Below are 27,990 nucleotides of genomic sequence, written 5' to 3'. Positions count from 1 at the left end.
TCACTACACATCGGCCCAGACGCAGAGGCTGCTGGGAGAATTTTCTGTGCCGGAGACATTTTGGATTTAAAGGGGCTGAGCTAATCGCTAGTCCTAGCTCTCGGTAAGTGTTAAATGGATATTCACTGACTATTATTATAATTTAAGGAACCATTCATATGAGCGTGTATTCAAGTAATATTAATTTAAGTTGCCGTGTACGTAAATTACGGGTTCGGCCGTTTGAACAGAGTGAACTCGCATCAACTAGGGAGGGGTGATAGCTTCTTAGCCGAAACTAGCTCCTATTAGTCGCAGACGGGAGCGCAAAACGGATCAAAAAGCTTTATTTAGCTAAAGCTATGAGTGCTGGTTTAGAAAATGGCATTATTTCTCTTGAACAGAATAATTGTCCTGTTAATTGAGAACTTGTTAGTTCAATGTAGAAAGTCGTAACAACATTGTGAACTGCGAAGATCATAACATTATCAAATTGGGAATCAACCAACGAGCAACCCGCACGTCAAGTGATAGACTACCTAGATTGGATGTTTTAAGTTTTTTATTCAATCGTAATATTCAGAAAACGGTTTTGTTCCATACAGAATGACGTTGTGCAGAGTCATTAACATGTAGCTACCACTATAAATAATTATCCAGGATTGTTTTTCAACCTTTTTTACCTGTGGGATTCTATACAGAGAAGTCTCATAGACACAGATGTCTCATTGTCTTCATATCAGCTCTACAACAAGATAAGCTGATATTCTAGTTTGTTAGTTGGTTATTGCATCAATTACACTATTCAGGAAGACATTTTTCTGAAACCATCAGTGGAAAACAGTCATCCAGCAGCTGGTGTCAGTGAAGTGATGGATGACTGTGTCAGTGGCCCTTCCCTCCTGGTTGTCCCAGGCATTGCCACACCCTCCTTGATATCTGGCTGCTCTTTGTTTCTGGCAGTGATGCAGCCAATGTGTTGGATTGCTGTTTGTGCAGAAAACGGGTGAAGTGATCTGATGGTGTCACACTACAAGAGGTACATTGCATAGAGATTGACCAGTACCCTAATTCTCCTCCTGCAGTCTGCTCGCCCCACGCTCTTTCTCAACAGCCCATACAATGTTTTGTTTTTATGTAAATAAGGGTTATTCGTCTGATCCACTATTTTGAGATCAGTGTGCAAAAGTACAACAGACGTCAGTGCCTGTAGTGTGGTGATGGTAGAGAGAGTAATGGGTGATTACCAAAGAAATGTGATGGTATGAAACTCATTCATTTAGATGAGTAATAAACAGGGGAACGATGGCAAAATATTAATCAGTACCAGTCCACAAAGTTGATTCTTTAGCTATGAAATTGATTGTCATAACACCATACGCTCCTCTTGGTATTTGTGTTGGCTTCTGGGGTAGAAGTGCTGTGATAGTTCCAGTATTAAGTTACCTTTGATCCCACTGCAAAGTTGAGTCATCTAACTTCCGTCCATAAAAGTCAGCTGCTGATCCATGAAATGAAAACAACAGCAAATTTAGATTTTGATTTCAGAAATGTTTGCTGTAGTTAGTGCCTTTAGCAGGTGTGAGTTTAGTAATTATACCATAAATTAGTGAACATGATCACTTAGTTTAGACTGTATTTTTTTCCTTACGGATCATATTTGTACTGTCACGTATTTGTATTTGTATTGTGTGTTGTGACCTGGCAGTTTAATCTTGTTATGAGCAACTAGGTACTTTTCAACTCACTGCTATATTAATTAGACTTATCTTCACCTAAGAGATTGTCTTTTTGTCTGTAATTGATTTATATTTAGAGATTTGTTACATGGTGGTAAGATGAGAATGCAGTATGCAAGTGGAGCTATGTGAAAATCAGTGTGTTGTTTTCACATATACCTCACAGAGCAACATGACAATAGGTTTTAACCTTGCAGTGCGTTGTGTCCCTGTGTCCCAGCCTTGGTTACATGTGAAACTCTTTTTGAGCCTCTAAAAATATTACCACACAGCCTTTAGCATTGTGTCTCATTAGGCCTATTCTTTTGTGTCTGATGAGTATAGAGTAACAGAGTCCATCCCCCCCCTCCAACCTGCTCCTCCACACTCCTCTATTTTCCTTCCTCCGTGGGTGGGGTTGTCTCTCGATGTGCGCCCTGAGCTGATGTTGGTTGCTGTGACTGAGCTATAGGAAGGTCACCATCATCCTGCGGGGAGCTCCCATCCTCCTCTCCCCAACATCAGTTCTCATTACTGTCTTGTTTTATTTCCATTTGCCTGTTTACACTGAAGATTTCCTTTTTCATTTAAAGGAGGAGTTCTTTGGATTAGCACAGCAACAAATGATGCATTTTGTTGGCATATGGGGCTATTGCTGGAGCAAGAGTCAGTATTTCATCAGCTTTTTTCCATGCCAAAGTATGAGGCTCTGATCTGCCACTAAAACAGAGGTTAGTCTTCGGGTCCAGCCTGCTGTAGCAGCTGCAAACATTGACTGGTAAATGTCTTTGCGTTTTTGTAGGCATTTAGTGAGTTAGTAATGGATGTAATTATCCTGTTTATGTGGACACTGTAATTATGTGTGTATATAAAGCTTTTTTTCATATTTAGTCTGTTGGTAACCAGGTTTTTAACTTCATGACAAAGAAGAATTTCTCTATAATGATAGCATTTTGTATGAATGTGCCACTTTGTTAATATATTATGCATGACTAGCAATAGGCAAGAACTTAGTGCACCTTCTCGTATCTATGTTAAGGATGTATAAAAAACAGAGCAAGTAGTTCTACATCGAGGGGTTTGTTAAAGGGTTTCTTCATTGTTGTTAGCAAACATTTCATGTTCTTGGCCAACTCACTGGTTTTGTGCTTGATTAATACTTGATCCTGATCATGAGACTGTTTGGATTAAGGCCCAAATTGAGTAAATATTTCTCTCTGTAGAATGTGTAACACGTACACAAGTGTATATTTTTTATATTGCCCCAAAACCACACTGACTGATATCCACAGTATACGTGGTTATATTATGGACTTCATGAGTCAGCTGGTCTGTCGGCTGTATTTGTTCTTGTGATTTGATGTTATCTGCTGTTTGCACATGATTTTTATGAAAGGAAAAAAGAGTAAATGTTAAAGATTAATTCAAGGGCTGTCTTAAAAGGAAAACAACGGGACTGTTGAACTTTATCTCACCTCACTTGGAAAACATTAACTTCAGCAGTCTGAAGAAAGCAAGAGTCCTTGACAGTGTTTGTGCGTTTTATCAAGGCAAACCTTCTTGTTTCTCCCCTGGCTGACATAAAAGAAACTCTTCCCTTTGTAGCTCCTGTGTATACTCCGCTAGTCAGGGCTTTCATCCACATTTAGTAGGTATTAATTAAATAACTGCTGTCTTACCTGGATATGTTTGATCGTCGGAACAGTCAAAAGCTTTGGTGCCAGATCATATCAATGAAAAAGCAAATATTTCTGTGCGTCTGACATATCAAGTTAGGGTCTTGCAGTCCCCTTCTTTGCCTTGTTATGTGCCTCCCTCTTTTGTGTTCATATTGCTCATATGACATAGCAACTGTGCTATTGTTTTGTATGCTGTTGAACACAACATTTTATGTAAAGCATTCATTAGTTTATTAAAATGAGATTTGATTGATTTGTTTGTGGCATTTGAAGAGACTTTTGTGAAGTAGCAAGGTAGTTTTGTCAGGACAGAACAGCTTTCAGTTAACTGTGTTGTCATCTACTTTTCTTCAATGCAAGTTCTCCTAAAACATGTTATTTCTTGCCTTTTGCTTGCTTTGCGTCTCTCTTGTAAGACGCTTTGGATAAAAGCGTCTGCCAAATAACTAAATGTAAATGCTAATGAATTCTTACCAGATGTATTTTTCCATATATTTAAGTATATGTTCATACTTCTAGACCTTCATGTAGGTTTATACACTGCCAGCCCAAGAAAAAAGGCACTGTTTCAGAATGCAACGCGCTTTTCATCGGGTTTAGGCCACTTTTTCACTTTTCCGTTTCCTCTGCAGAGGATTCAGGCACCTTCCATATCCCAAAAAACACATTTGCAGGAAAAGATTAAGGATCAATGATTACCTTTTTGTACATTTCCCTTTTTTTCAGTGGATCTGAATAAGTGGGTTTGTGACCTTGCGGCTTTTGCGATTGTGCAAAGAAAATAAAATAAAAAGTTGAGTTGGTTTTCACCACATGCCTCTGCTGTATCTTCTCATGATGTTGGATCACTTTTTTAATTGACAGGTTTTTGTTGCCAATTATTGCTGCTCTCCTGTTCATTTACAGTTAGTAGCACACAGACCAGTGTTGTCCTAATTAATCCTCATTTCCACAGGCTGATTGACATCCAAGTGAGCAGCTGTTGACTGTAATAGTGCTTCTCATGTCTCCATAGTGAAATGTATTAGCATCATGATGTAAGTAGCACTGCCCTGGTGGAGCCCATATATAAATACATATTGTAAACCTTCATAACATCACAAGAGAGATGATGTGACTGGATACCAGAAATCAATCCAGTTGAATTTTGGTCAAAGTTAAAAAATAAAACAAAACACATTTTCTGTGGGAAGGCATCTAAGGACCAAGCTTCTGAAATGTTTATTTCAGTTAAGTCTTCTATCATAGTAAATGTTGCACAGTATCGGTACAGTAAACAATATCTTCAGACTATTGGTTGGACAAAACAAGATACAAGTCTTTTTTTTTTTTCCAGTACTCAGTCTTAATAGTCAGTTGCTGAAATGCAAGTAGCAAAGCAAGGAAGTGGCTCACTAATGGCATAGTATATTTTTCTCTAGACAGAGGGTTTTCAGTTGGTTGTTTAGTACTTTAGTACTCTAAGCCTTGTTATCCTTATCACATTATTCAGTGTAGTTGTTCAGTATTGCCTGGACCCCAGTTTAAACAGCAGGGATGGTTCTTGCCCTGATATTTGCATGATGTAGCCGGCAATGACGTGGCTCAATGAGTCATAGGTTATCTTCAGTTTGGGTAAAAATCTTCACATGTTAAAATATTCAATGCACAAACCAAAAGGCTGACATTTCATGAGAATACAATTTTATTGACACAGGGTTATTTTCTGACTTGATGAAGTGCTGAGCTATATTACTGAGGCTTTTGTCATGTCATCCTCTCCTTCACTCTTCAGCTGCTGCCAGCGAGGCATCTGTTTGGATAAAGTGTTGGCAGCAGAAGGCTCCCACACTGCAGCATCTGTGTGCCCTCTGTTTTACTGCAAATAGCAGCCCTACTCCCAACCAGGGCTTATTATAGGCACCAATTCTCTGCAGTCTGTCCACCAGAATAATGGGCCTCTCTGGCCTCAGTTTTCCATCTACACACATCTTTACATTGTATGTAGCAATTTATTAAACACGGTTGAAGCAAAATCACTTTTAAATCATAGTTTACTTTTTTCCCATATGACATTGAACTGACTACACTCTGAAGCCGTTTTTACAAATGCACTCCAGACAATGTTTGGAGTTGTGCATTCACACATGTAGCACAGATTAGAAGATGGCCCATGCGAGATGCATTCTCACTTGGGGAAATAGTTTGACTTCAGTGAGGGATGGTGCCAGGGTAGAGTGTTAAGGAGGTACAATATGACACGAAAAGCACACTGCAGAACTCAAATTGTCTTTTGTTTACAGCACACCTAAGCAGGACCAGACACATGAATAAAAACAATGAGTTAAGTATGTAACCCTGCTGTGCAGAACGACCGAAAGGGAACGGCCACTCACTGGGAGTTTTCCAGACAATTACCTGCTCTATTTGCACGTGGGATCACAAAGACATTACATAGACTTTGTACTGGGGGACTCGCAGAACAAGGTCCATTTGATGTTTGATCTGACTTATTTGGACATTTGCATTCTCAAATACAGCTCACCTAGGTGAAGTCTAATGAAGGGTTCCAGTGCATGTCTCAAAGCAGATTAAATGTGTCTCATTTATCAGCTTGAAAAATGCTGACCTATCTTACTCATGAAATCTCAGATGTAGTGACCCTGTTCTAACAGCCAGTACCCTTTTCTTTTCTTTTTTTTTTCTTTCAATCTTTACAGGTTTCCCTGAGCTACATAGAAGATGTCCACCATGGTGTATCCACGGGAAGAGAAGCTTGAGAAGCTCTCTCAGGAGGAGATCATATCTAACACAAAGTTGGTGATCCAGGGTCTGGAGGCCCTGAAGAATGAGCACAACTCCATCCTCCACAGCCTCCTGGAGACCATCAAGTGCCTAAAGAAAGATGAAGAGGCCAACCTAGTGCATGAGAAGTCCAACCTTCTCCGCAAGTCAGTGGAAATGATTGAACTGGGCCTGGGAGAGGCACAGGTAAGGTGTTAGTGGATGAGGAGGGCAAAGGGAGTCTAATCCTAAATTGTGTTGAAGTTTTTAATATTGAAGTTATAGTAAAGTTTAGATAATCATCTCTTTAACCCACACAGCCACGTGTTATTGCCTTTTCTAGGTGTGTTTTTGCTTCTTCACTGCTTCCTCATTCTATACTCGGCTTGTGTGGTGATTGTGATTCATTCAGTATCAGCTCCTGTTTTTTGCTATTTTGCCATTCTGCTGCAACAGCTTGTGCTCTTTAATTGTTATTAAACTTTATTGCTGTCACCCTCACAGGTGATGATGGCCCTGTCCAACCATCTGAATGCAGTAGAATCGGAGAAGCAGAAACTGCGCGCACAGGTGAGGAGGCTCTGCCAGGAAAATCAGTGGCTGCGGGACGAGCTGGCCAACACCCAGCAGAAGCTTCAGAAGAGCGAACAGAGTGTGGCCCAACTAGAAGAGGAGAAGAAGCACCTGGAGTTTATGAACCAGCTCAAAAAATACGATGAAGATGTCTCACCCACTGTAAGTATTGTACACTTAAAATATTCTTAGTATGAAGACAGAGGACCCTCATTTACAACTACAGATGCATCTACAAAATAATTGTAACTGATATTTCTTTCTGAAATAGGGTCAATACATTTCATTCTACCCATTTTTACAGTAGCATCCTTTTAACTAGTAAAGTACCACTATTAACAATGTTTCCTCTCTGCAGTGAAGATGAGATGACATGGTTATTATACCGTAAACAAAGATACAAATCTGTTGTTGTGACAGAGTTGCTCTAGCAGTTTTGTCCTGATATAATTTCAAATGGGCAGTGAACTGTCAAGAAGGTTCCGGAGTAGTAAACTATTCATGTTTTGAATTTACCTTGTGACAGGGAGCTCCAGAAATTAGTCTTTCAGGTCCTTATTGATCTGGGTCTGATGGGGATGACTCCATCCTTAGTCACAAAGCTGTAACCATTAACTGCTTACCTTAGCAGGAACCTGCAGGAATACCCTTAATCATCTTTGTTCTGAAATCAGCTTTTCCATTTTTTATTTTTCAACAGGCTGATGCAACAATACATATTTTGATAAATATTATTAATATTAGTCAACTTTACCCTTAAATTTACCAAATCAACATGATAATGAGCTTAAAATAAAACCATCACTGGGTCAACGAGGGCCTTACACTGTAGAATAACTACATGCATTCATACATAACATACACATACATAACCATGATGAAAACATCATCCCAATTGTTAAGTATGTTGGAGAAAACCACACAATTTCAAAAGGTTCACAGACTTTTTTCTTGCCACTGTATTATCTCAAGCACACTTGTTATGAGGTAACCAGATCTGTGTGCCTGTCATTCTTAATTCATTTTTTAAAATTATCTATCACTTTCATTTCTCAATCTGACTTGGATGTTTCCTGGACTGTCATCCATGCTGTATGAAGTGTGTTAGAGGATCTGACTAGTAGGTTTGTTCCATCCTCTCAGCAGGAGGAGAAGGACAGAGAAACCCAAAAGGACTCCCTGGACGACCTCTTCCCTAACGACGAAGAAGAACATGGCCAAGGAAGTAAGAACAAAATGTAACCTCTAAACATATCGTTAGACTGTAAAAGCCCAAAAAATAAACTCCACTCTAAAAGTATTGGAATGTTGAGGCCAGTTCCTTTACCTTTTCTGTAGAATGAAAACATCAATATTTCAGCTTTCATTTCCATGTGTTTTACCTCTGGATCCAATACACAAATTAGAACCTTTGTTTGAACCCATACAGTTTTTCATGCAAAAATAAAGGAACTGATTAGTATTCTAATACTTTTGGATCGGATGCTTTCAAAATGACAAAGATATGATTTAGAATGATGATGATTATTTCTGTGTTAGAATTATAATTACTACAACAAAACAGCAAATATGCATGAACTCTGCAGCTGGTTTCTCAGTCGAAACAGCTGCTGTGAGTGAGGGAAATCCGACATTTTTAGTTTGGTGTTAGGTAACAGGCCGGATTATCCTTTGCCTCCCTCTCCCCAAATTAATCCAGTGTGAGTCCAGGATACTGATGTTGAAAATGTTGTGTTGTGTCATTACATTCTAGTTATCCCCATAATCGAATGATTTCTTGAAACAACAGTACTGTGTTTGTGTGAATGTAGTTGGTGATGTAATCAGGTCAGACACCCAATTTTCCTTCTATGTGTGGCCTCTGTAACCTACAGTGCAGCAGCAACACAACAGTGCAGCCGTGGCTGCTGCCCAGCAGGGAGGCTACGAGATCCCCGCTCGTCTGAGAACCCTGCACAACCTGGTGATCCAGTATGCCTCTCAGGGCAGATACGAGGTGGCTGTCCCCCTCTGCAAGCAGGCTTTGGAGGACCTCGAAAAGACCTCTGGACACGACCACCCTGACGTGGCCACCATGCTCAACATCCTGGCTTTGGTCTATAGGTCAGAAAAGACGCCATATGGGGACCTTAACTAGTTTTTTTTGTTTCTTTGTGTCATGTTGCCACTTCTTGTCCAAATCAAGAAGCATTCACTCTCACCACATTGCATTGTCTCTCCTTCTCGCTCATGCAGGGACCAGAACAAATACAAAGAGGCCGCCCATCTGCTCAACGATGCTCTCTCCATCCGGGAGAAAACGCTGGGCAAAGACCATCCTGCTGTAAGATTCCATTGGCAACTATATCTTCATGTGGACACATCCATGTTTGCAGAGATAAGATTAGTCTGATCATTTGGTGTTTGTTCATAATCACTTAAAGATGCTGTCTACTGAGAAGCTATAATCAGACAGGCTGCTATGTTTACTGTCCTACTCAGTCTGTCTATATGAATTTTTTTCCGCCTGGTTAACTATGGATCATTGACCATGTACCTGCAGGCTTAAAAATAAGTGATGTGTCCCTCATTTGGAATATATCAATACAGGGAAAACATTAAAAGAATTATAAGGGTTTAATTCCCTTTGAGAACACTGTGGTAGGAATCGGTGTATATTGTGGCACCAAAGGAAGTGGTCTTATTCAGGTTTTTTATTTTTCTGTGTGTTTAGGTAGCTGCAACGCTGAACAACTTGGCTGTGCTGTATGGAAAACGGGGAAAGTACAAAGAGGCCGAGCCTCTGTGTAAGAGGGCTCTGGAGATCAGAGAAAAGGTAGGCCATATCCTTGGATTGCACCAGTGGAGCAGTCTACATAATTGCTATTGAGGGCTCATCTCAAGGCCAAACCAGTGAACAATTAGCTCATTGGAATGAAGTAATTAACAGTGATAATATTTTCCAAATGTCACTTAGAGCTATTGTAACACCAGCTACTATAAATAGGGAAAAGAGCAAATTATTTTCTTAAATTGTCTGTGATGTTTCCGCTGTGGGCCATTCCTGTGTCGGTGGAGAATTGAAGGGTTTAATTGAGAGCACTGCTGAAAATGGATAGTAAGCGTTGGGGGAACAAGGCAGGAAATAGATGGGAGACATGACAAAGCTACAGAGTTCAGCAGGGTACAATGAATCTCTTTACCTGAAATTGCTATTCTGTTCCTCCTCTATTGATTACCCAGCCTTTTATTAGATCTCCTGAGTGCCTGCAGTAGGCAGATGTGCTGTCTGGTAAAAGCAACAAGAGGAGATAGAAACACAGAATGGAGAGATCTGCAAAGGTGCCAAAGATCCTGAAGCAGAGACACAAACTGAAATATTAATTCAAACAACTTGATTTCCATCAGGTCCTGGGGAAGGACCACCCAGATGTGGCCAAACAGCTGAACAACTTGGCTTTGCTGTGTCAGAACCAGGGCAAGTATGAGGAAGTGGAGTACTACTACTGCCGTGCCCTGGAGATCTATGAGAGCAGGCTTGGCCCCGACGATCCCAACGTGGCCAAAACCAAGAACAACCTGGTGAGAGATGAGTTACTACATCAGCCATCAGACCCTTTGATAATAACATAACATACTATTCAGTTCGAAGAGAAACAGTCCCTGTTGAGCTGAGTGTGCTCAGGACAACAGAGGGAAAGCTTACATTTATTGTGAGCAAAATCACTCATTCGTTCTGTCAGCCTGAGCTTGGTCTCTGTGGGCGTGTTCAGCATGTAAACTGTAACTGCTTTTTGCCAGCAAAGCTTCTACTTGAAATGTCTTTTGAGGAAAACGGCCCTTGTCTGCTTCCTTGCTTCTTGTAGCTCTTCTTCCTGCTTCTGTTCTATCTCACTGATGATTGGGGGGGCAGTATGTAGACAATAAGGGAGTGTCTGTGGTACTATATAATTTTTTATGAGCCACGGTGTGCAGGAAGAAACATGCAGACACACTGCTCCTGCTCTATCAGGGGAACATTAAGAATCAATAGACGGGTCAATTTGATCCAATACTGAAATGTGCTTTCACTTCTTTTTTTTCTTCAGGCATCCTGTTTTCTCAAACAGGGGAAATACAAGGAGGCTGAGATTCTATACAAAGAAATTCTGACTCGTGCTCATGAGAAAGAGTTTGGATCTGTGGATGGTAAGGCCTCACAGTAGACATTAAAACACTTGTTCGAAATGTTATTTTATATGACCATGATGAAGATTCTTGTCTCAAGTTACCCCAAGAAAAATGGCAGTATCTTATACTGACCGTCAAAATACAGTATGCAGATTAGAGTTGTAGTTGTCAGCATTCCTCCACTGTTGCCTTGTCTTACATCTACTGTTTGTCTCATACCAGCGAGCAGAGTCAATGATGGACAGATGGTTAAAAAGTGGACGATGTTCTAAGCAAGGTGCTGCACCACCTCACTATTCAAAGGACTCAAAGAATCTTTACAGAAACCATTTGAAGAAAAAAAGAGTTTACTTATCTAAAAGATGAACCCTTTCAATTTTCTACTCTGCTTAGTTCTTAGTTAAAGCTGAGCCTTTTGATGGCTTAGCTCCAGGGGATTTGATTGACTGCTTTTAAAAAGCAATGAAAGTGACTCAACACAATTCACTGCACTGACGTGCGTTTTTCTTTTCCTGAGAGGTTTATTTTTCATGTGTCACTTAACTTGACAGTAGTGCTCAGATGTTTTAAACCTGGTGGTGAGTTGAAGGTTAAGTGGAAGCAATGCAGCAGCAACATTGTTGAATATCGCTGGATTTTGGTTGTGGTTGCTATGATTGTGGGTTTCAAATGCATATTTAATGAATATATAGAGAACTGATAATGTGTGATTTAATTTGGGGAAAGGGGGTTGTATTTAGGAGATAATCAGCTTGTATCTTATTGAGTCTGATCTGATGGTGCAAATTGTATTGTTCTCTGTGTTGATCTACACACATTATTATTTAATGGTAGATAATCTGGAAAATGTTTGACATGATTAAATTTAACATGTTTTAAGACATGTTCCTGTGTTTTATTCTACATACTGAATTAGTCTTTGTATTATTAATTATTATTAGGATGATTAATAACTGTCATTTTGCCAGTGTGTAAATATTTATCCTTTATTATCTGTGCGAGATCTCAGAAATCACTAGCCTCTTTTTGTGTCTCTGGCAAAGTGTGTAAAACAACCCAAAAACAATGAACATTCTCAGATTCAGTCAATCTGTTGCATTTTGTGTCTATTCCCTTGTCATGTTTCTGTCTGTAGCTGAGAACAAGCCAATCTGGATGCACGCAGAGGAAAGAGAGGAGATGAGCAAGGTGAGGGGATTCTTAATAATCATCCTCACATCATTCAGCACAAAAGCACAACAAGCAAGAACATTTTAAATGACATTGGTGAAAAAGAAACAAACAGTGTATTTCACTTCCTAAACAATACTATCTTGTCAGTCACACACAAGTCGCATCTAGCAAATGATAATTATATGTAAACAGAGGGAAAATGCTGCTAATCCGGTTTGAACCACTATTTCCTTTTACACACTTTTTTTTCTCTCTCATTTACTTCCAGGGCAAGCACAGGGACAACACTCCTTATGGAGAGTACGGAGGCTGGTACAAGGCCTGTAAAGTCAACAGGTGAATCAATGAGGCGTGTTTTATAGCTCTGTTATGGAGCTCCTTGTAAAAGTGTGGATGTTACTTGTTTTACTTTTATTGTTTTAGAAATTGCGATTTAGGCTTTTGGACAAACTTCTGGTCTGCTTCTATCTTCCATATCCAGCCCCACAGTGAACACCACCCTGAGAAACCTGGGAGCCTTGTACCGCCGACAGGGCAAGCTAGAGGCTGCTGAGACCCTGGAAGAGTGCGCTGTGAGGTCTCGCAAGCAGGTCAGCAGCATTTCCTACCAGAAAATTCCAAGTTCCTGTTTTTTGTAAATTTTATATAATTTAATGTTGCCTGTGTTAGGACAGCAAATCTCATGATATTTCTTTCCCTTTCTCTACATTGCTATGGATCCAGAGCAACACAGTAAGTGGTTTGTCTCTAACTGATAGTCCCCATAGCAACTTTACCTCTCTCCCCTTACATCACTCCCATCTCACAGTCATTTCAATGCTCCATTGTGTCTTTGACGCTGTCACAATACTGTCTGTCAACACAAAAGAAAATAAACTTTAATTCACTTCAATTCCTACATGTAACTCTGCACTCACTTACTCACTCACTCACTCACTCATATTGACTACCTAATGTCTAGGTCTGGGTTAGTACAGTTTCTGATATATTTCTTTGCTTCTTTCTTTGTGTGTCGTACGTCTGTTTTTTCCATCAGGGCATTGACCCCATCCACCAGACACGCGTGGTGGAAATCCTCAAGGATACAGAGGGCGACAGGCGGAGGAGCAGGGACAGTCTGACCAGCGTTAAGTATGAGAGCGGCTCTGAGACTGGCGAGGAAGTGAGTATGGGCGTGGAGTGGAACGGGGTGAGTACACATCCACTAAAACAGAGTTAACATGGCGAGTAACCTCACTGGAGGAACAAGGTGGTGCTAGTAGTATCATGGAGAGCATGGACTGGCACAGATGGTACACAAATCCAGCGATCTAGGCAGTGACTTTAGCAAATAGATAAATGAAATTGGGTCAATATATGCACAGCAAGGTTATGACAGTATCACTTCCCCCACACCTTACAGAGGGGGGAGGAATTGTACAGATTGATTGCCACAGGTAGAAAGGATCTCCTGTGGCGCTCTGTGGAACATTTAATGTTAATAAATCTTTGGCTGAACGTGCTCCTCTGTCCAACCAACACACTGTGCAGTGGGTGGGAGGGATTGTCCAAGATTGAGAGGAGTTTGGACAGCATCCTCCTTTCAGCAACAACGTGTAGAGGGTCCAGCTCCACCCCCAGAGCAGAGCCAGCCCTCCTAATCAGTTTGTTTAGTCTGTTAGTGTCTGCCACCTTCATGTTGCTGCCCCAGCAGACCACAGCATAAAAGATGACACTGGCCACTACAGACTCATAAAACATCCGCAGCATGGTGCTGCAGACGTTGAAGGACCTGAGTCTCCTCAGGAAGTACATCCGGCTCTGAGCCTTTCTGTACAATGCTGATGAGTTAGCAAGTTGACCGGTGAATAGGAAGCAAAGACCTAGATTGGCAGGAAGCTGATGCCTCCGTACCTCAATTATCAGAGCCATCAGGAAGCCCCACTAGACAATTCATCTCACAGGAAGCTCAGGAAGCCCTGTCCACTGAGTTCAAACGGCACAAAATCACATATTAGTCATTCTTGAATGACTTATTTATGATGTCAGTGTTGTAAATCATCATTTGTAGAAAAGAATTAAAAAATCTAAAGTTTCGTGCACTTACTGAACTGTATCTGTACCAGTCCATCAACTCCCCAAACAGGTACACAGCATCATGTCCTTCTTAGACAAATGTAAAGCTGATTGAGTGTCTTGGCATGCTGACCCCTTGTTTTTGACAGCATTTGAGGTTTATTTTGGACTAGCTGGTTTTGTTGTTCATTGCCAGACAAATGATATCATCATTAAGTAACTGTTTTGTTGGCAATGCTTCTGCGCAAGTAGAATGGTAACAAAAAGGCACAAGTTCAATCTGTGGCACCCTGGCAACATATTAACCTGCAGTTTTATTTCACACTACCTGCTACTCACCCACTCCAACAATTGTTAGTGTCATGACACTGCAGGGTGTTTGTTTCTGCACAGCACTTGCCCCTCTTGGATATTAAAAAGGTTGGTGCTGTAAGCATCATATTCACCACTGGCCTGTAGCAGTGCTAAAGCCTCACCCCACCTTATAGAAGCCCTATGGCAAGGCTTACACAAGTGAGAGGGCAGAACTGTGCCAGCAGAGATGCTTCGTTTGAGCCTGTGCCTCTCACCTCACTTATGTGCGGGCCACACCCTTCACTGCAGCAATTCAGTCCAAACGTGCATGTAAGCAAAACCAGCCTGCTTGGCTCACCCTTAATATTCACACTAATGGACCATGTGTGTTCACCGCGTTTTCACATGGTTGAGAAATGTCTGTTAACCTGTTGTTTGCTGCTCTCTGAGTAACATTCAATAGAAATGTTCTGTTGTGTTTGCTTGCTGTTGTGTGAATGTGAATGCTTCTTTACACATGTTTGTATGCATAACAAAGCTACTCAAAGCCGCTCTAAAATTCACCCCGGCAAATGCAAGAACATGTGTGCACATTTAAAACAGGACTGCAGCTGTGCATTTCATTATCATAGCCAAAACAGTAGAAATGAGACTCTCAGTCAAAACAGCAAATATGCTCATGCCATTCTCATGCTATTAAAGATTGTTTCTGAAATCTAATTTGTCACAAAAACTTTGAGCATTTCACCAAAATGTTTAATAAATTCCATCCATCCATTAACCTAAAAAACTGCAAATGTGTAACTACGACTTTGCCATCTTATGTTTTAGGCCTGTAAAGTACTGTGTGCTTCTGTGTAGGTATTTGCTGAGAGGTGTGATAAGCATATGAGACCTATCATTCACCTGTGTTATAGCTTTGCCTAAACATGTCTTCACTCTGCTCTACAAAAGTCTGATAAGTGGTAAATAGAGGAGGTTTACATACTGAAAATTAGGTATTTTTATACATACCAGCTGTTTTGTTAAGACAACATTTAGATGGGATTAATTTAAGTGTCATTTACTGACTTCATGTTGAATGTGTGGATGAAGAAAACGTTGAGATGATGACAAACATCAGCAATTTGTGGTTGTGTTCAGGTTAATTAACGATATGTGTACGTCTCCTTAAAATGCATGATTTGACTTGTGTGTGTGTGTGTGTGTGTGTGTGTGTGTGTCTGTAATTGCTTTGTGCTCTCAGCTAGATATCTCAATGTGCTGACTGTTAGTTTGCATGTTATCCAGTTTTTATCCTTTGCCTTTTTCCTTCTCTGTGCACTAACCTGCATCTTTGTTGATAACTCTTGCCATGACAACCAATCAGCCTGTCAATCAGATTTCTCTTTCTCACTCAGTGGATTGTACTCTCCCTCTTGAAATCTCATTCTACACAACACGCTTGGGTGGGTTGTTATATTAGTTCCATAAGTAACAGGCAAGGTAAAAAAAGGTAGGGAAGCAGAAAGTAGTATTAAAGGGTTAGGATTATGTTTGCATCATTCAGCAGATACAAATTGACTTTATAAAAGTACTTTACAATATAAAACTTTAAGGAATTTTATATTGCTAAAGTTTATAAAAGATTTAGATCTTATTGTGCATTTCCTGTTAATGTAGTGGCTGTAGGAGTATGACAGTTTCAGTGTTGATGCTCATAGATGTCCTGCATCTGCAGTGCACAGCCAATGACTGGGTGCAGTGTGCCAACTTCTGACTTTTTGGTACCCAGGAGGAAAGAACAGCTGAGTCATAGTGACTGCAGCCACCAAGTTACTGCATTGCTGACCTGCTTCTTGTACTGTGGAGCTGTAGAGCAGTTCCAAACACAGCTGTAAGTTTTCAAAGAGAAGCACAGCTCTTGTGCTGCTAGATTTTCACATTTTGTGTATGTATGTTCACTCAGCTGGTGTTAATAACACCTAAAACCACATCCCAGTTGTTAATAAAACCAGGGTTAGGACAGACAGTGTGTAGACACATCAGGTTTAGTAGAGGAAGCCCAGCCCTAGAGCTCTTAATCTTACAATGTGTGCTGTTTTGTCTTTTTGTCTGTTTTTCTCTCTCTCTTTTATCAGGCCTAAGCCATCAAGATTATTCCTCCATCCTTCTCTCCTTCCCCAACACAATAGCAAAAGGATGTGTGTTGTTGTTCCCTCTGGCGTTCTCTGTCCCAACAAACCAACAGCTCCTCTACCATTCCTGGTGCCGCCTCCGGCAGAGACTCGAGCCTTCTCCTGGTTGTCACTTCTGTCCCCTGTTCAACTGAAAACTGCCGGGACGTTTGGTCTTTTCACCTCTGCTCTGTTTTTCTTCTTTATCTTTCACTCTCACTAACCCTATGTCGTCCACCATGTTGGAAATCATTACTTCAGCTCTTTTTCTCACTTGACATAAAAAAAAAAGAAGAAAGAAACGTCATTACATATTTTTTCTCTCGCCAACATCCAACTGTAGTTTTTCATATTCTCACAGAATAGATTTATTTGATTAGATGGGTGAGCAGGAAAGTTTAAAAAAAAAAATACATTTATCAGTAGGAGGCTTAATATAAGCTAAATAATGAAAGATTTTGAGGAGGATTGTCATCTGTCATGATCTTGATCTGCAGTCTAGATTCCAGAAAGATAAAGTTGTTACTCATTACAGGCTCAATATTGTACAAATTAATTGATTCCCACAGTTGCTTTGGTTTCAGTATGACTTTTTTGCTGCCTTGAGCATTGTCAGCATATTTGAGTGGAAGCTGACTTTAAAGTTTGCTTCCAATTTGGTGCCTGTATTTAGCTATATTAGTTTTTTTAAAAGTATTTGTTCTGTGAGTTTTCAGTGTAAACTAATGCCTAAGATCAAATGCTAAACGGTTTTGAGATGGTACTGTAAAGTTGCACATGCTATTTACAAAAATCTCTTCTTTTACCATCTTCAGCCTAGTTGGAGGAAATGAGAAGGGAGCATTACGCCTTTGTTGTTCTGTTTTTATAGATCTGTTTCCTATTCATTTTAATTTTGTATGACTTTGTTTACATTTATTTAACAGCTTTTTGATTATTTTGTGGCTGATATTAAGTTAACAATACCATGGTGTTACCTGTTGTGAAAGACCAGAATGCTGAGCATCATTTAGGCCAAAGCTGACAGCACATTGGTCGAATTACAGCAAGCTGTTGTTGCCATGGTAATTTATTTTCTATTTGCGCTTACTGGCTTCAGCGTCCTTGGTTTGATAGAGTATTTACACGGGCTCTACCCTGCACAATATGTACACAGTAGCTTACATTTACAAAGGGAATTAGCATTAACACTGGCTGATGCTGTAGAGCCAATATGACAACTGAGAGAATGGTAAATTATAATAGGTTTCAAAGTAATGTACATAAACCCAAAAATGCCTTTATCTGATGGAATAGGAGTAGTGTCATAATTCAACGGAGGCCTGGAGTTCACAGTAGTGTTAGTGTGTATTTGTCTATGTTTCGGTTGTACAGTCACAGTGCCCACTCTGGCTATGGATTCTAGATTTTAAAACACAAAGCTTAATGGAGTATGTTGCCATTTTTCTTTTCTTACAGTTGTTTGCAAATAAACATTGTCACTTGGGTGAATCATGGTTTTAGACACCAGGAGTGCAGTGCGAGTGTTTCCTCACGATCAACATGTCATTTCAGATGTAGCTGAATGTAAAATGGCTTCAGCATCTTGGAAGTGTCATTGTCGACTGCATTTATAGATTGGACAAGTGCATTCACTGTACGGCTTTTCAGTATGCTACTTGCCTTGATTCTTCATTCCTTCCAACGAGTACACCTATACTTCTAATGCAACTGAACAAAACAATTGATGTTCATCGCATACTTATGACAATATTGTTGTGTTAGTGGAATGCTTATTTATTGAACTATCTATTCTTGGCATATATAGTGTGACTTCAGTTTCCTCAAGTGGAGAATATAAATGGTAAGGTCTATAAGCACTATCGTAGTAAGTAGGACTGCATTATATTTACCATTCTGCATTGTGAAGATTATTGCATCAACACTTGTTGGTATTCTCAAATAAAATGTTTCATTTGTGACGTTTTGTCTTTTCTCTGCATCAGATGGAGACAGTAATCAGTTAATACAGATTCTTTTATGTTCAGTCTCTAGCGATGGCTGCAAAGCCACACAGTGAAATAAAGTAGAAAGTGTATTACAGAGAAACCCACTGAGTCTCTCACACGCCCCCTGCTGGTGATAAGCAAGTCTTGCATTATGATGATTGGAGCTCAGACAATGTTTAAACAGTATTTTTTCATCAAACCTTACTGTGTTTACTGGTTGGATATTAAAACTCACTCTGCTGTGACAAACAGTAGAATATAATTAAATAATGGATGGATGGATAACTGTAGTCATCTGTACTTTTACAATCACTTTTCCAAGAGTGTTGGGACATGGTATAAAATTCAGACAAGAAGGGACAAGAAGGGAATGCATTTAATGCAAGTCAGTACTTTGATTGAAAGTAAATAAAGACAACATATCAAATCTTGAAAACATTTTGAAACTGATGCCAGCAACATGTTTGAAAAAGTTGAGACAGGTATATACAACACTCTCCAAGTTTTTCCTAACTAAAGGAGACCGACTGTTTTAGCTTTGAAAACAAAATGTTCCTGTTCTTGTCCAATACAGGATTTCAGCTACTCAACACACTCCTTTGTCATATTTTTCCTTCATAATGTGCCAAATGTTTTTACTGAGTGACAGGTCTGGACTGCAGGCAGACCAGTTCAGCCCCCAGACTCTTACAGGGCCACCATGTTGTAATATGTTCCTAATTTAATTCAGAAAGTGGCACTCTCATATTCTACAGTAGATCCATTACATAAAATGAAATCTTTCAAGCCTTTTTTTATTCATTACAGTTCACAGCTGTAAGCTCATGAAAATATAAAAAATAAACAGTATCTCAAAGTATTAGAATATCTCATTTTGACATTTCTACGGTATAAATACAACATGTCTCTTTGTCTAGTTCAATTCATGTAAACACATGGGGGAAACTGCTGAGTTGACAGGTGTCCAGAATCATCAACACGCTCCTCATAAGGTCACTGCTGAACAGCCTGGCTGTTTTCAAAGTGCTGTATCAAAGCGTGTTCATAGAAAGTTGGCTGAAAGGGAAAATTGTGGTAGGAGAAGGTGCACTGACAACTGGGGTGACTACGGCCTGAAGGAGATTATCAAGTAAAGCTGATTCAAGAACTTGGGAGTTTACAAGAAGCAAAATGAGGCTGGAGTCCTCAGCCCAGAATCTGGAAGGGAGAGTGGAGAGACGCAGAAACCGAGCTGCTTGAAGTCCAGTGTGTGGTTTCCCCAGTCTGGAGACTATTTGAGAAGCACTGGTCTAGAGGGAGATGAGAAACGCCCAACTTTACAAAACAGATGAGCTGAAGGCCTTTAAAGCAACCTGGTCTCCTGTAACCCCTCCACAGCCCCACACCGTCATGGATGAGGGCTTTTAAACTGTGCACTGATTACAAGTTTGCCTTTTTACCCAATAATGAAACTGACCTGTTGGCAATTAACCTAATTATTTCAGAAATGTTCCATCAGATGTTTTTTTCTTACCATTACACGACTTTTCCACTCTTTTGTTGCACTTGCCTCCACTATTCTAAATGAGCACAAGCTGTTTAAAAAGCAGCAGAATCCTCTATTTAAACATTTACTGTATTGACTTTGTAGTGTTCTGCTTGGTTTACATTTTACATAGCATCCCAACCTTTGTGAAAACTGGGTTGTAGATGTGAAGAGAATATCAGGTTTCTGTACTTGTAAGTCTGCAATTAATTGTCATGATTGATTATTCTATCTGTTGATTTGGTAATTCTTGATTAATTATATTTTTCTGTCTGTAAAATGTCAAAATAAAGTGATGAGTGTCAAAAGTTCAAGTTGATATAGAAAAAGACAAAGCAAACCAGCCTGATACTGAAAACTGAGCCGTATTTATGATTTAAGATCTAGTTCATTGTAATAAACACAATAACATCTTCACACTAGTAGCCTTTCTTGATGGAGGTGTGTTCACTTGTAATGAATTTAAAAATGTAGCTTTGCTTTGCTGGTTACGTGTTTATCAACATTAACACATTAACATTTTCCAAATTAGGGTTAATATTTCATTGTTACCTATTTAATAGTTCTTTTCTTTTACTGGACATTTCATGTATGCTATATACCTTTTTAAAACTTGTCCACACCGTCTGATTATTGTGGATGTGTCTGCAGGATGGCAGTGGAGCTCTCCAGCGCAGTGGCTCTCTGGGGAAACTCAGGGATGTTCTGCGTCGCAGCAGCGAGCTGCTGGTGAAGAAACTGCAGGGCAACGGCCCCCCTGAACCCCGCAACACAAAGTAAGACTTAAGAACAGTGGGCGTAAAGCAAAATCGAATTCCTATTAAAGCAGAAGTGTCTTGTGACAGGTAGTGACTTCTGTGGATGCAGTAGATTCATATATGTTTGAAATGTAGCTTCCCCGTTACACCTAATTAATGCTGTGGCCCCCTAATCACATGTACTTCAACCTTTTCTAATCGTTTGCTCAACAGCATGAAGCGAGCGGCGTCTTTGAACTACCTGAACAAAACCAGTGATGACCAGTTCCAGGTGAGGAACAGTTTGTTAAGGTTAAAGTAAATGACTTCAATGTTTTTTGTTTCTTATGTTATTGTTGTAATGTTTAATTTTAACGTGCATGCACTTCACTGCTTCTATCTTCTGTATCTGTCAGACTCGGGGAGGCAGTAATTTCAGAGAGAGCCGGGGTCTGAGCTCCAGCACTGTGGATCTCTACACTGGAAACTGAGCGGCAGGTGGCCAGGTGGCTTTCTATTAGCTGCTCTGTTCACCGACCTAAAGCTGCTTCTTCCTTTGATAGAAACCACCAACAACACTACCAGAGAGCGTCAGCCTCTCACACACACTCTTCCCCTGCCTGCCAGCACATGACCCCCTAAAAGCTTTGGATGATTCAGACCCAAAGACGTTTCCACTCAAGACAAACACATTTAGCTTTGTTGTTGTTGTTGTTTTCTTCAATTTCAGTTTTTACTTTTGGTCTTCCTAATTTTAGCACCACCTTGGTGCCTCCTAAATGTGCCCATACCTCAAACACCACCCCCTCATTTGAAATCACTGTGGAGCTGCACTTTCCCTTCAGCTGTTGCCATAACCTGTCACCTGTGCAGGTGCATTTCTCCTTATGTTGTTTTGAATTGATTTTGTGTTCCTCAATTTTTTTGTTTGTGCCATTCCTTGTTTTATTAGTGCAGATTAGATATTTTTCTACATGTAAAAAGAGAAAGCTCATAAATAGGTCTGCGGGTTGTAAAGATGACGTGATTACACTGTTAAAGAAATATTTTCTATTTTCATTTTAATGGTTATACACTTGCCCAGTGAGATTTATTTGCAATGCGAGGTGTTGGTTAAAGCCTTGGAAAAAACAGGGTGAAATGTTTATGTTAACATGATTTAAGTTGCAGATAACTTTTGTTAAAAAAAAACTGACTTTTAAAATGATGCTGCTTTAACCTCCACAGCTTTGAGATCCAAGTGTGTTTTCTGCACTAGTTCCTTTTCCGTTGCAGAGAAGACACAGGTACACTCTTTGAGTCAGTTTTGTTCTCAGAGTATTGGAAAAACACAACCATCAACCTTTTCACCTTTTAAAATTGTATATAGAAATGAATGAGGCCTCTTCACCCCTGATCCATCTCTGTCGCCATGCAAGACTCTGAGTTAAGAGTGTTCTTATAATGTTGTTTACACTGATTACGATGTGTGATACATGTCTGGAGTTCTACTATGTGATAATGATAAGTTTTGCACAGTCCTCAGATGGGTGACTTCTGTCTTTGATTGCATTTTTAGTGAAAATACTCAAAAGAACTGGAATGTGTTATAATGTGTTTTTTTTTTTTTTCGTTTTGTTTTTTGCATTTTGTTTAATTTACAAATATTTCCCCTTTAACTGAAATGTATGAAACAGAATCTAGTATGTTCGCAAATCATAGAATACATCATTTAATTAGCAGGGATAGAGTTCAATCTGTAAACCAGCCCTATTTGTCATAAATGCTGACTGATCTTGATGAGAAATAAAAGCATTTTTCTTTTCACTGTTGTTGACATTGTGACATTTCTTGTGGCTGATTCACTTACATTCAATTACAGAGGTTTTCCATTTTGAAAAACTTGGGTTTAAAGGTCTAAAATGAATGGATTGGCTTATAAATACTGGACAAACATGTATACTGTGACCAGTGTAATGATGTGTTAGGTCCGTAAACCTGTAGATTATAACTGTGCTACATCTTTTACATCAGTGTCTGAATAAGTGTGGGAACTCTATAAACACAGACGCCCTGCCAAGATATGTTGTGTCTTCGAGACTTTTCCCTCCTCCTCCGTGCAGAAGTCAACCCAGGGTTTCTCTGCTCGCTGTTAATCTCAGTGTGTCAGAGCTTTAATGTGGCGCCCCAGCACTTTAGGAACTCCTGAGTGCTTTGAATGAACTGATCCACAATGGTTTTTGTTCTTCCGAGAGCTGTCAAACTCCTCATGGCTGTCTTTCAAGCAAGCAGCAAGTCAGAGCAGCGGAGTTCATTAGTGCATGAGAGATGACACTTTGCCCTCAGAACTTCACATGAAAGAAATGTGCAGGCTGCAGCTGAAGCGTTCCTGTGTCAGGAAACATCAAGACTAAGGTAAGGGCTTGTCAGATTTAGTACAATATGTTTTGATTTTTATATATATATATATGTGTGTGTGTGTGTGTGTGTGTATTTTCCATTTCTCTGTCACCTCACCCCCTTCATAACATCCACTAACACTCTTTTTGACCCTTTAATCTTTTTATGTGGGTGACTGCATGCTTACATCAGCCACATTCACTCAGGTGCCAGCTGGAACAGCAACACGGCACCCACACACAATACTGCGCTACCAGTGGTGCCAGCAGGGGACGTCCCTTTGTACTGAGCAAATACATTAGCATGGGCAGGACTCACTGTGTTTCTGCTATTTATTATCTGCCAGACTCTAAAATGAACAGAATGCTTTGCTTTAATAAAAAAAAAAAAAGAAAATGTGATATAAGAGCATTTTGATAAACACTGGAGATGTTAGGACAGATGTTCTCTATTAGTTCCAGCATGTAGCTATAATAGACCTACAGGAGTAATAGACCAAAGATTAGAGAAGAAAGAAGGGCATCACTAGATGATAAGGCTAAACAACACTACAACAGGGATTAGGAGGAACAGGAAGAGTCACACCACCTAAGATCCAGTGGCCCTCTTTAAAAAAGCCATTATTTACACAACCTTACTAAGCAGACCAGATGGGGAAGCAGGTCTGACTTGGCACAAGAATTATCTGTTCCAAAATAGCACTGCAAAAACAAACAAACAAAAAAACAAAAAAAAACAAAAAAAACCACAGTGACAAATATGTCCCTTCACCTGAAACCAATAATACACTTTCCATGCCCTGGAATTGGTAAGAACGGACTAACAAAATTAAATTAATACAAAATCACAGAAAACCTGAATTGGATCAACCAATTTCTAATAATAAACAACTTAACATAGGCACGGTCACCATAAGTTGAGTGTTTCATCTTCTAGATTTTACTGCATATCAACAAAACATGTTGAAAATAAAAACGCGTATTTTAAGAACTTCATAGCATCGTTTATTTCATTAATCTGCGTGTGTCGCACTGGAGACCACAGTGCTCAGCTCGGGCCGCGGGGTCGCAGTGTTGTGCTCCTTATCCCGGGTCAGGCACGGGCACCGGAAGCTGCACTGTAGGGAAACAGGGGATGAAGGTCAAGTGGCACGGATTCACACCGGATGGAGTGGTGTGCGCACTTCAAAATAAAAAGGACATGGTTCATTTTCTTGCGTGTTTTCTATGTCTAGGCGAAAAAAAAACCCCAATCCGGTCGATGACAGTAGTGCTTAACTAAAATAACAATAACATCCCAACCTAGCTGAAAAGCATACAAATGAAAACATATTGTGTTAAACTAATTATTATTGACACATTATATTATTTGTATATATTAAATCTATTTCCGCCGTATATTTATCTTTTCACCTAAACAAAATATTATCCAATGATTACAAATACATACATGTTTTAAATCTTTTTTTCTTTGCTTGCAGAAAGTACATATGCTAAAATGTTATATAGCTAACTGTGTCGTACACCATTTACTTTGAAGGTTCACACCGGAACTCAGGTGTACTGTGTCGGTCCTGTTGCCGCTGATGGAAACAGGCGAGTGGGAGGAAGCCAACTTGGAGACACGGCGCAGCGAAACTCGCTCCTGTTGAAGAGTGAACTGCTCCAGCGGTCGGCGGCTCTGGACGCAGGCGGACGGCGGCTACAGACACCGGGCTCTAAAGAAATGTAATGTAGATTCACACCGAGGCTTCCGTCCCGCAAAGCGCCTGCAAGTTTAAAGTTGGCCTCAAACTTTCGGCGGGGCTCCTCACCGTGAGCCCGTCAGGTCGCTGCTCTCGGCGGCCTCACGGAGCGTCCGTCCGTCCGTCCGCACATGTTTCCGTCTGGTTCTCGCTAGTCTCCGAAACGACCAGGTGAACAGGCCGCCTGGTGCGGCAGGTAGCGGGGTCGGTTTACCTGTGCGCGCACGGTGACGCACGCATCTCGCTGACGCTCCTCTTTCGCCCTACGGCTCTCCAGCGGCCGCCGGAGAACAGCACCGGGGAGCCGGTCATGGATGTAAGAGGAGAGAGGGCACGGAGGAGAGCCCCGCTGCTGTGTGGAGGGTACGCCGTCGGTATTTTACTCCTCCAAGGTTAGTAACGAGCTACTGTACCGTTACATTACACACACACACACACACTCTCTGTCTGTGGAGACACTGAGAAACGAGCTGAATGGGTGAAATAGCAGACGCGTACTTTAGCACTTTGTGCTAAGTTGGAGCTGAAAGAATCTAAAGTACATTTAGTTTGGGGATCAATGGGGGAAGGGGACACCCCTCCCCCCCCATTAACACCAAAAACAACTGGAAGTTTACAGCCAAGAAGCTCAATATCTAATGCACCGGATTTAATACAACGTTACTAGAACTGATATACTATATATTAAAACAGCTTCTTTTCCACAGCACATCAACACCAGTGTTTGCATATTGCTCTGTTTACACGGTAATTAAACTTCTATCTGCAGCAGAATCCTAGCAGGTTTCCATCTATCACTGAAGGCAGCCATTATGTATTCCCAGGAGTAGACTGTGCTTCCATCCTCAAACAGCACAATGGATAAACCATTTCTGATTATCATATTCATAATTCTCTGTGCATGTTTGGACTGCCTCGCTGGGCTCCAGTTTGGCAGGCTTTTTACGGGTGCCATTCATATGCATGGTTGGAGAGGAGTGCTGCTCTTCTGCTCTTACTGTTATCCAAAGGAGAGGAGCTAGAGGAGAAAAGAGAAATGAAGATGGCTCCCAAATTGTCGATGCCTCCCAAACTTCACAACCTCAGCCTCTGGGTGAGAGTAAAGCCACGATAACGTCCTTCCTATTTTGTGTTCTTATCCTGCCAGGGATCAGGATTCATTAACTCACCGCTCATCAGGTCAAAACAGAGTCGCTATTATCTGATCTCCACATGTAGACAGAAGGAAGAATTGTGTTTTCCTGTGCCTTCAATACAGCCATGATAGCTGAAGTGGCTGAAAAATTCCTTTAAGTTGAAGTGTGTCTGCCGCCTCCCTCCAGTCTCCTCATGGTGCCCACTTTGGGATGAATGTGTCCTCTGTGTGCAGGCAGCAGGGGAGGTGCGGGCAGCTATGGGTTTGTGTTTATAAGATGCATGAATAGAGCCAAGCCAGGTACTGTCATGACCGCTGTGTGTGTCTTAGCTAACTTTAGAAATGTCCTGTTATTTAAAGGCTCTCTGAATGTGCATAAAGGCCAAACGTGGTGGCCAATGAGCCACATTTCTGTTTATAGCGGCTTTATTCTCACATGAAGTATCCACACCAAACACGCTGTGTTTCTGCAGGCTTGTTTAATCTGTAGGATCTAGCCACTGTGGTCAAATATTTACCCAGATCTTTTTTTTTCTTCCTATTTCTGGGATACAATCATAACTCTGTTTTGCCGTTCAGCCCTTTCTTTTCTGTATCTCGATCTGGTTTCTATTTGTGCCGTCGGCCTCTGGAGCAGCTCTTACAGCAGAGCAGATGAAAGCCACTTATGGAGTTAATGTCCATAACGTTAATGCAGCAACTCTCCCATCTGTCTACCTATTACTACCACACATCCTCTCCGTCTTACAGCGTGTGGTGTGTTTTTCATTCCCTCTTCCCTCCTTTCATTCCTCATCTATTGATGTGGGTGGGCTCGTAGCTGAGGTAGATGTGATTTGTTTAAGTAACTTCTCTCGTGCTGTCACCTCTTCTCTGACTTTTCTGTTTGATCTCTGTCCCTTAAAGCGCCATCGGTGAAGGTCTGCATTTCAGGTTTCCTGGTGCATTAATAATTCGGGTGCCTGTGGACTAACAGTAGGATCCAATTTACAGTGATCTAGAGGTGTACAGTAAAGTTTTGTAATGGGATTCCCCAATGAATCCTGGCTTTGGGAACGATCTCTCCGCCTCCTACAACCCACTTTAAAACGAGAAAATTTAACTCGGCTACCGGATTAGCAAACCACAGTGGATTTTATTGGGTTTGTGTAATGGATTTGTTTTTCTGTCAACAAGTGGGTAGTGTTTCACCCACAAGGGTACAAGCATACAGGAAGTCAGTATTAAGCAGAAGCGCTCCTGAATGGACGAGTGAGTGACAAACTTAATCTGCAGGTTCTGAACTTCTGCACTGCATTAGGTTGGAGTCTGGAGAGCAGTTCTCCGCAGATAACATGGGCTTTCTTTCCCAGAGTGTTTTGTATATATGCCAACCTGCCCTTTTTGTACTGTTTTGTTGTTCCAATGTTACATTTTTATTAAGGATTTTTACTTTGAATTTTTTGCTCTGTCTTCCCTTGTAAACACCATTTCTTCTAAAGAAGTCCAATGCGTCTTTTGTGCCTGTGTTCTTTGCTTTCTTATCATTTGTTGTTCCCTATTATTGTAGAAAGGCAAGGAAAGAACGCTGCGTTCTTCTTGCTTTAACTCCAGCCCCTCTCCCGCAGAAATGTAGGTTGTTATTACAGTATAATTTTCTTGGGCCGTTTAAAGGATCGTCAAAACTAGCTCTTCTTAGAGTTGAGCGTGACAGCAAAACAAAGTACAGGGCGAAAAAAAGAGCCTGATGAATGGAGTTGAATAATAAGATCTGCCTCTTGGTGTTTGTGCGCATTGAGAGAGTGACTGGTAGCACAAGTTGTGAGGCTGGGGGAGGATTTCTCAAAGTCTCCTATGGCTCTTGTTTCTGGCCATTTATCAGACAATGTTTATTCAGGTTTAGGTGAAGGCTTTTGAACTCGAGAGTCCACTTTTTCACCCAGTCAGTATGTGCAGTGTGCATT

The 27,990-nt window shown here is 40.6% G+C and overlaps 2 protein-coding genes across 7 annotated transcripts in view; both read left to right on the top strand.

The window, feature by feature from the left end:
- Positions 1 to 16: 16 nt before the first annotated feature.
- Positions 17 to 22,593, top strand: klc1b (kinesin light chain 1b). 6 transcript variants are annotated; one of them, XM_026356603.1, is made up of 17 exons: positions 17 to 103; positions 6,076 to 6,346; positions 6,644 to 6,874; positions 7,859 to 7,937; positions 8,587 to 8,815; positions 8,948 to 9,035; positions 9,426 to 9,527; positions 10,100 to 10,273; positions 10,780 to 10,879; positions 11,997 to 12,049; positions 12,303 to 12,370; positions 12,516 to 12,624; positions 12,758 to 12,766; positions 13,071 to 13,223; positions 20,704 to 20,828; positions 21,024 to 21,081; positions 21,206 to 22,593. In XM_026356603.1, the coding sequence occupies exons 2-17, from the start codon at positions 6,098 to 6,100 to the stop codon at positions 21,278 to 21,280; spliced, it is 1,902 nt and encodes a 633-aa protein (XP_026212388.1). In that variant the 5' UTR covers positions 17 to 103; positions 6,076 to 6,097; the 3' UTR covers positions 21,281 to 22,593. The 6 variants fall into 6 exon arrangements, with proteins under 6 accessions (XP_026212388.1, XP_026212386.1, XP_026212390.1 ...); XM_026356601.1 differs by having other exon boundaries at positions 7,856 to 7,937; positions 21,206 to 21,907; XM_026356602.1 differs by lacking the exon at positions 17 to 103 and adding an exon at positions 2,290 to 2,428 and having other exon boundaries at positions 7,856 to 7,937; positions 21,206 to 21,907.
- Positions 22,594 to 24,752: 2,159 nt separating this feature from the next.
- The window catches only part of ptk7b (protein tyrosine kinase 7b), a 63,546-nt gene continuing 60,308 nt past the window's right edge, over positions 24,753 to 27,990 (top strand). Inside the window, exon 1 of the mRNA XM_026355787.1 lies at positions 24,753 to 25,304. Coding sequence (XP_026211572.1) covers positions 25,223 to 25,304 — 82 coding nt within the window. The 5' untranslated portion in view covers positions 24,753 to 25,222. The remainder of the gene's footprint in view (positions 25,305 to 27,990) is intronic.

This window comes from Anabas testudineus, chromosome 15, assembly GCF_900324465.2.
Source record: "Anabas testudineus chromosome 15, fAnaTes1.2, whole genome shotgun sequence".
NCBI lineage: Eukaryota > Metazoa > Chordata > Actinopteri > Anabantiformes > Anabantidae > Anabas > Anabas testudineus.
This window is presented reverse-complemented; position numbering and strand designations above follow the sequence as displayed.

What these genes read in the sequence shown, in the direction of transcription:
- klc1b (XM_026356601.1), top strand. Translation starts at nt 6,098, where the DNA reads ATGTCCACCATGGTGTATCCACGGGAAGAGAAGCTTGAGAAGCTCTCT. An exon ending in ATCCTGGCTTTGGTCTATAG is followed by an intron (nt 8,816 to 8,947) that starts GTCAGAAAAGAC and finishes TCGCTCATGCAG; the next exon opens with GGACCAGAACAAATACAAAG. An exon ending in CCAAAACCAAGAACAACCTG is followed by an intron (nt 10,274 to 10,779) that starts GTGAGAGATGAG and finishes TTTTTTCTTCAG; the next exon opens with GCATCCTGTTTTCTCAAACA.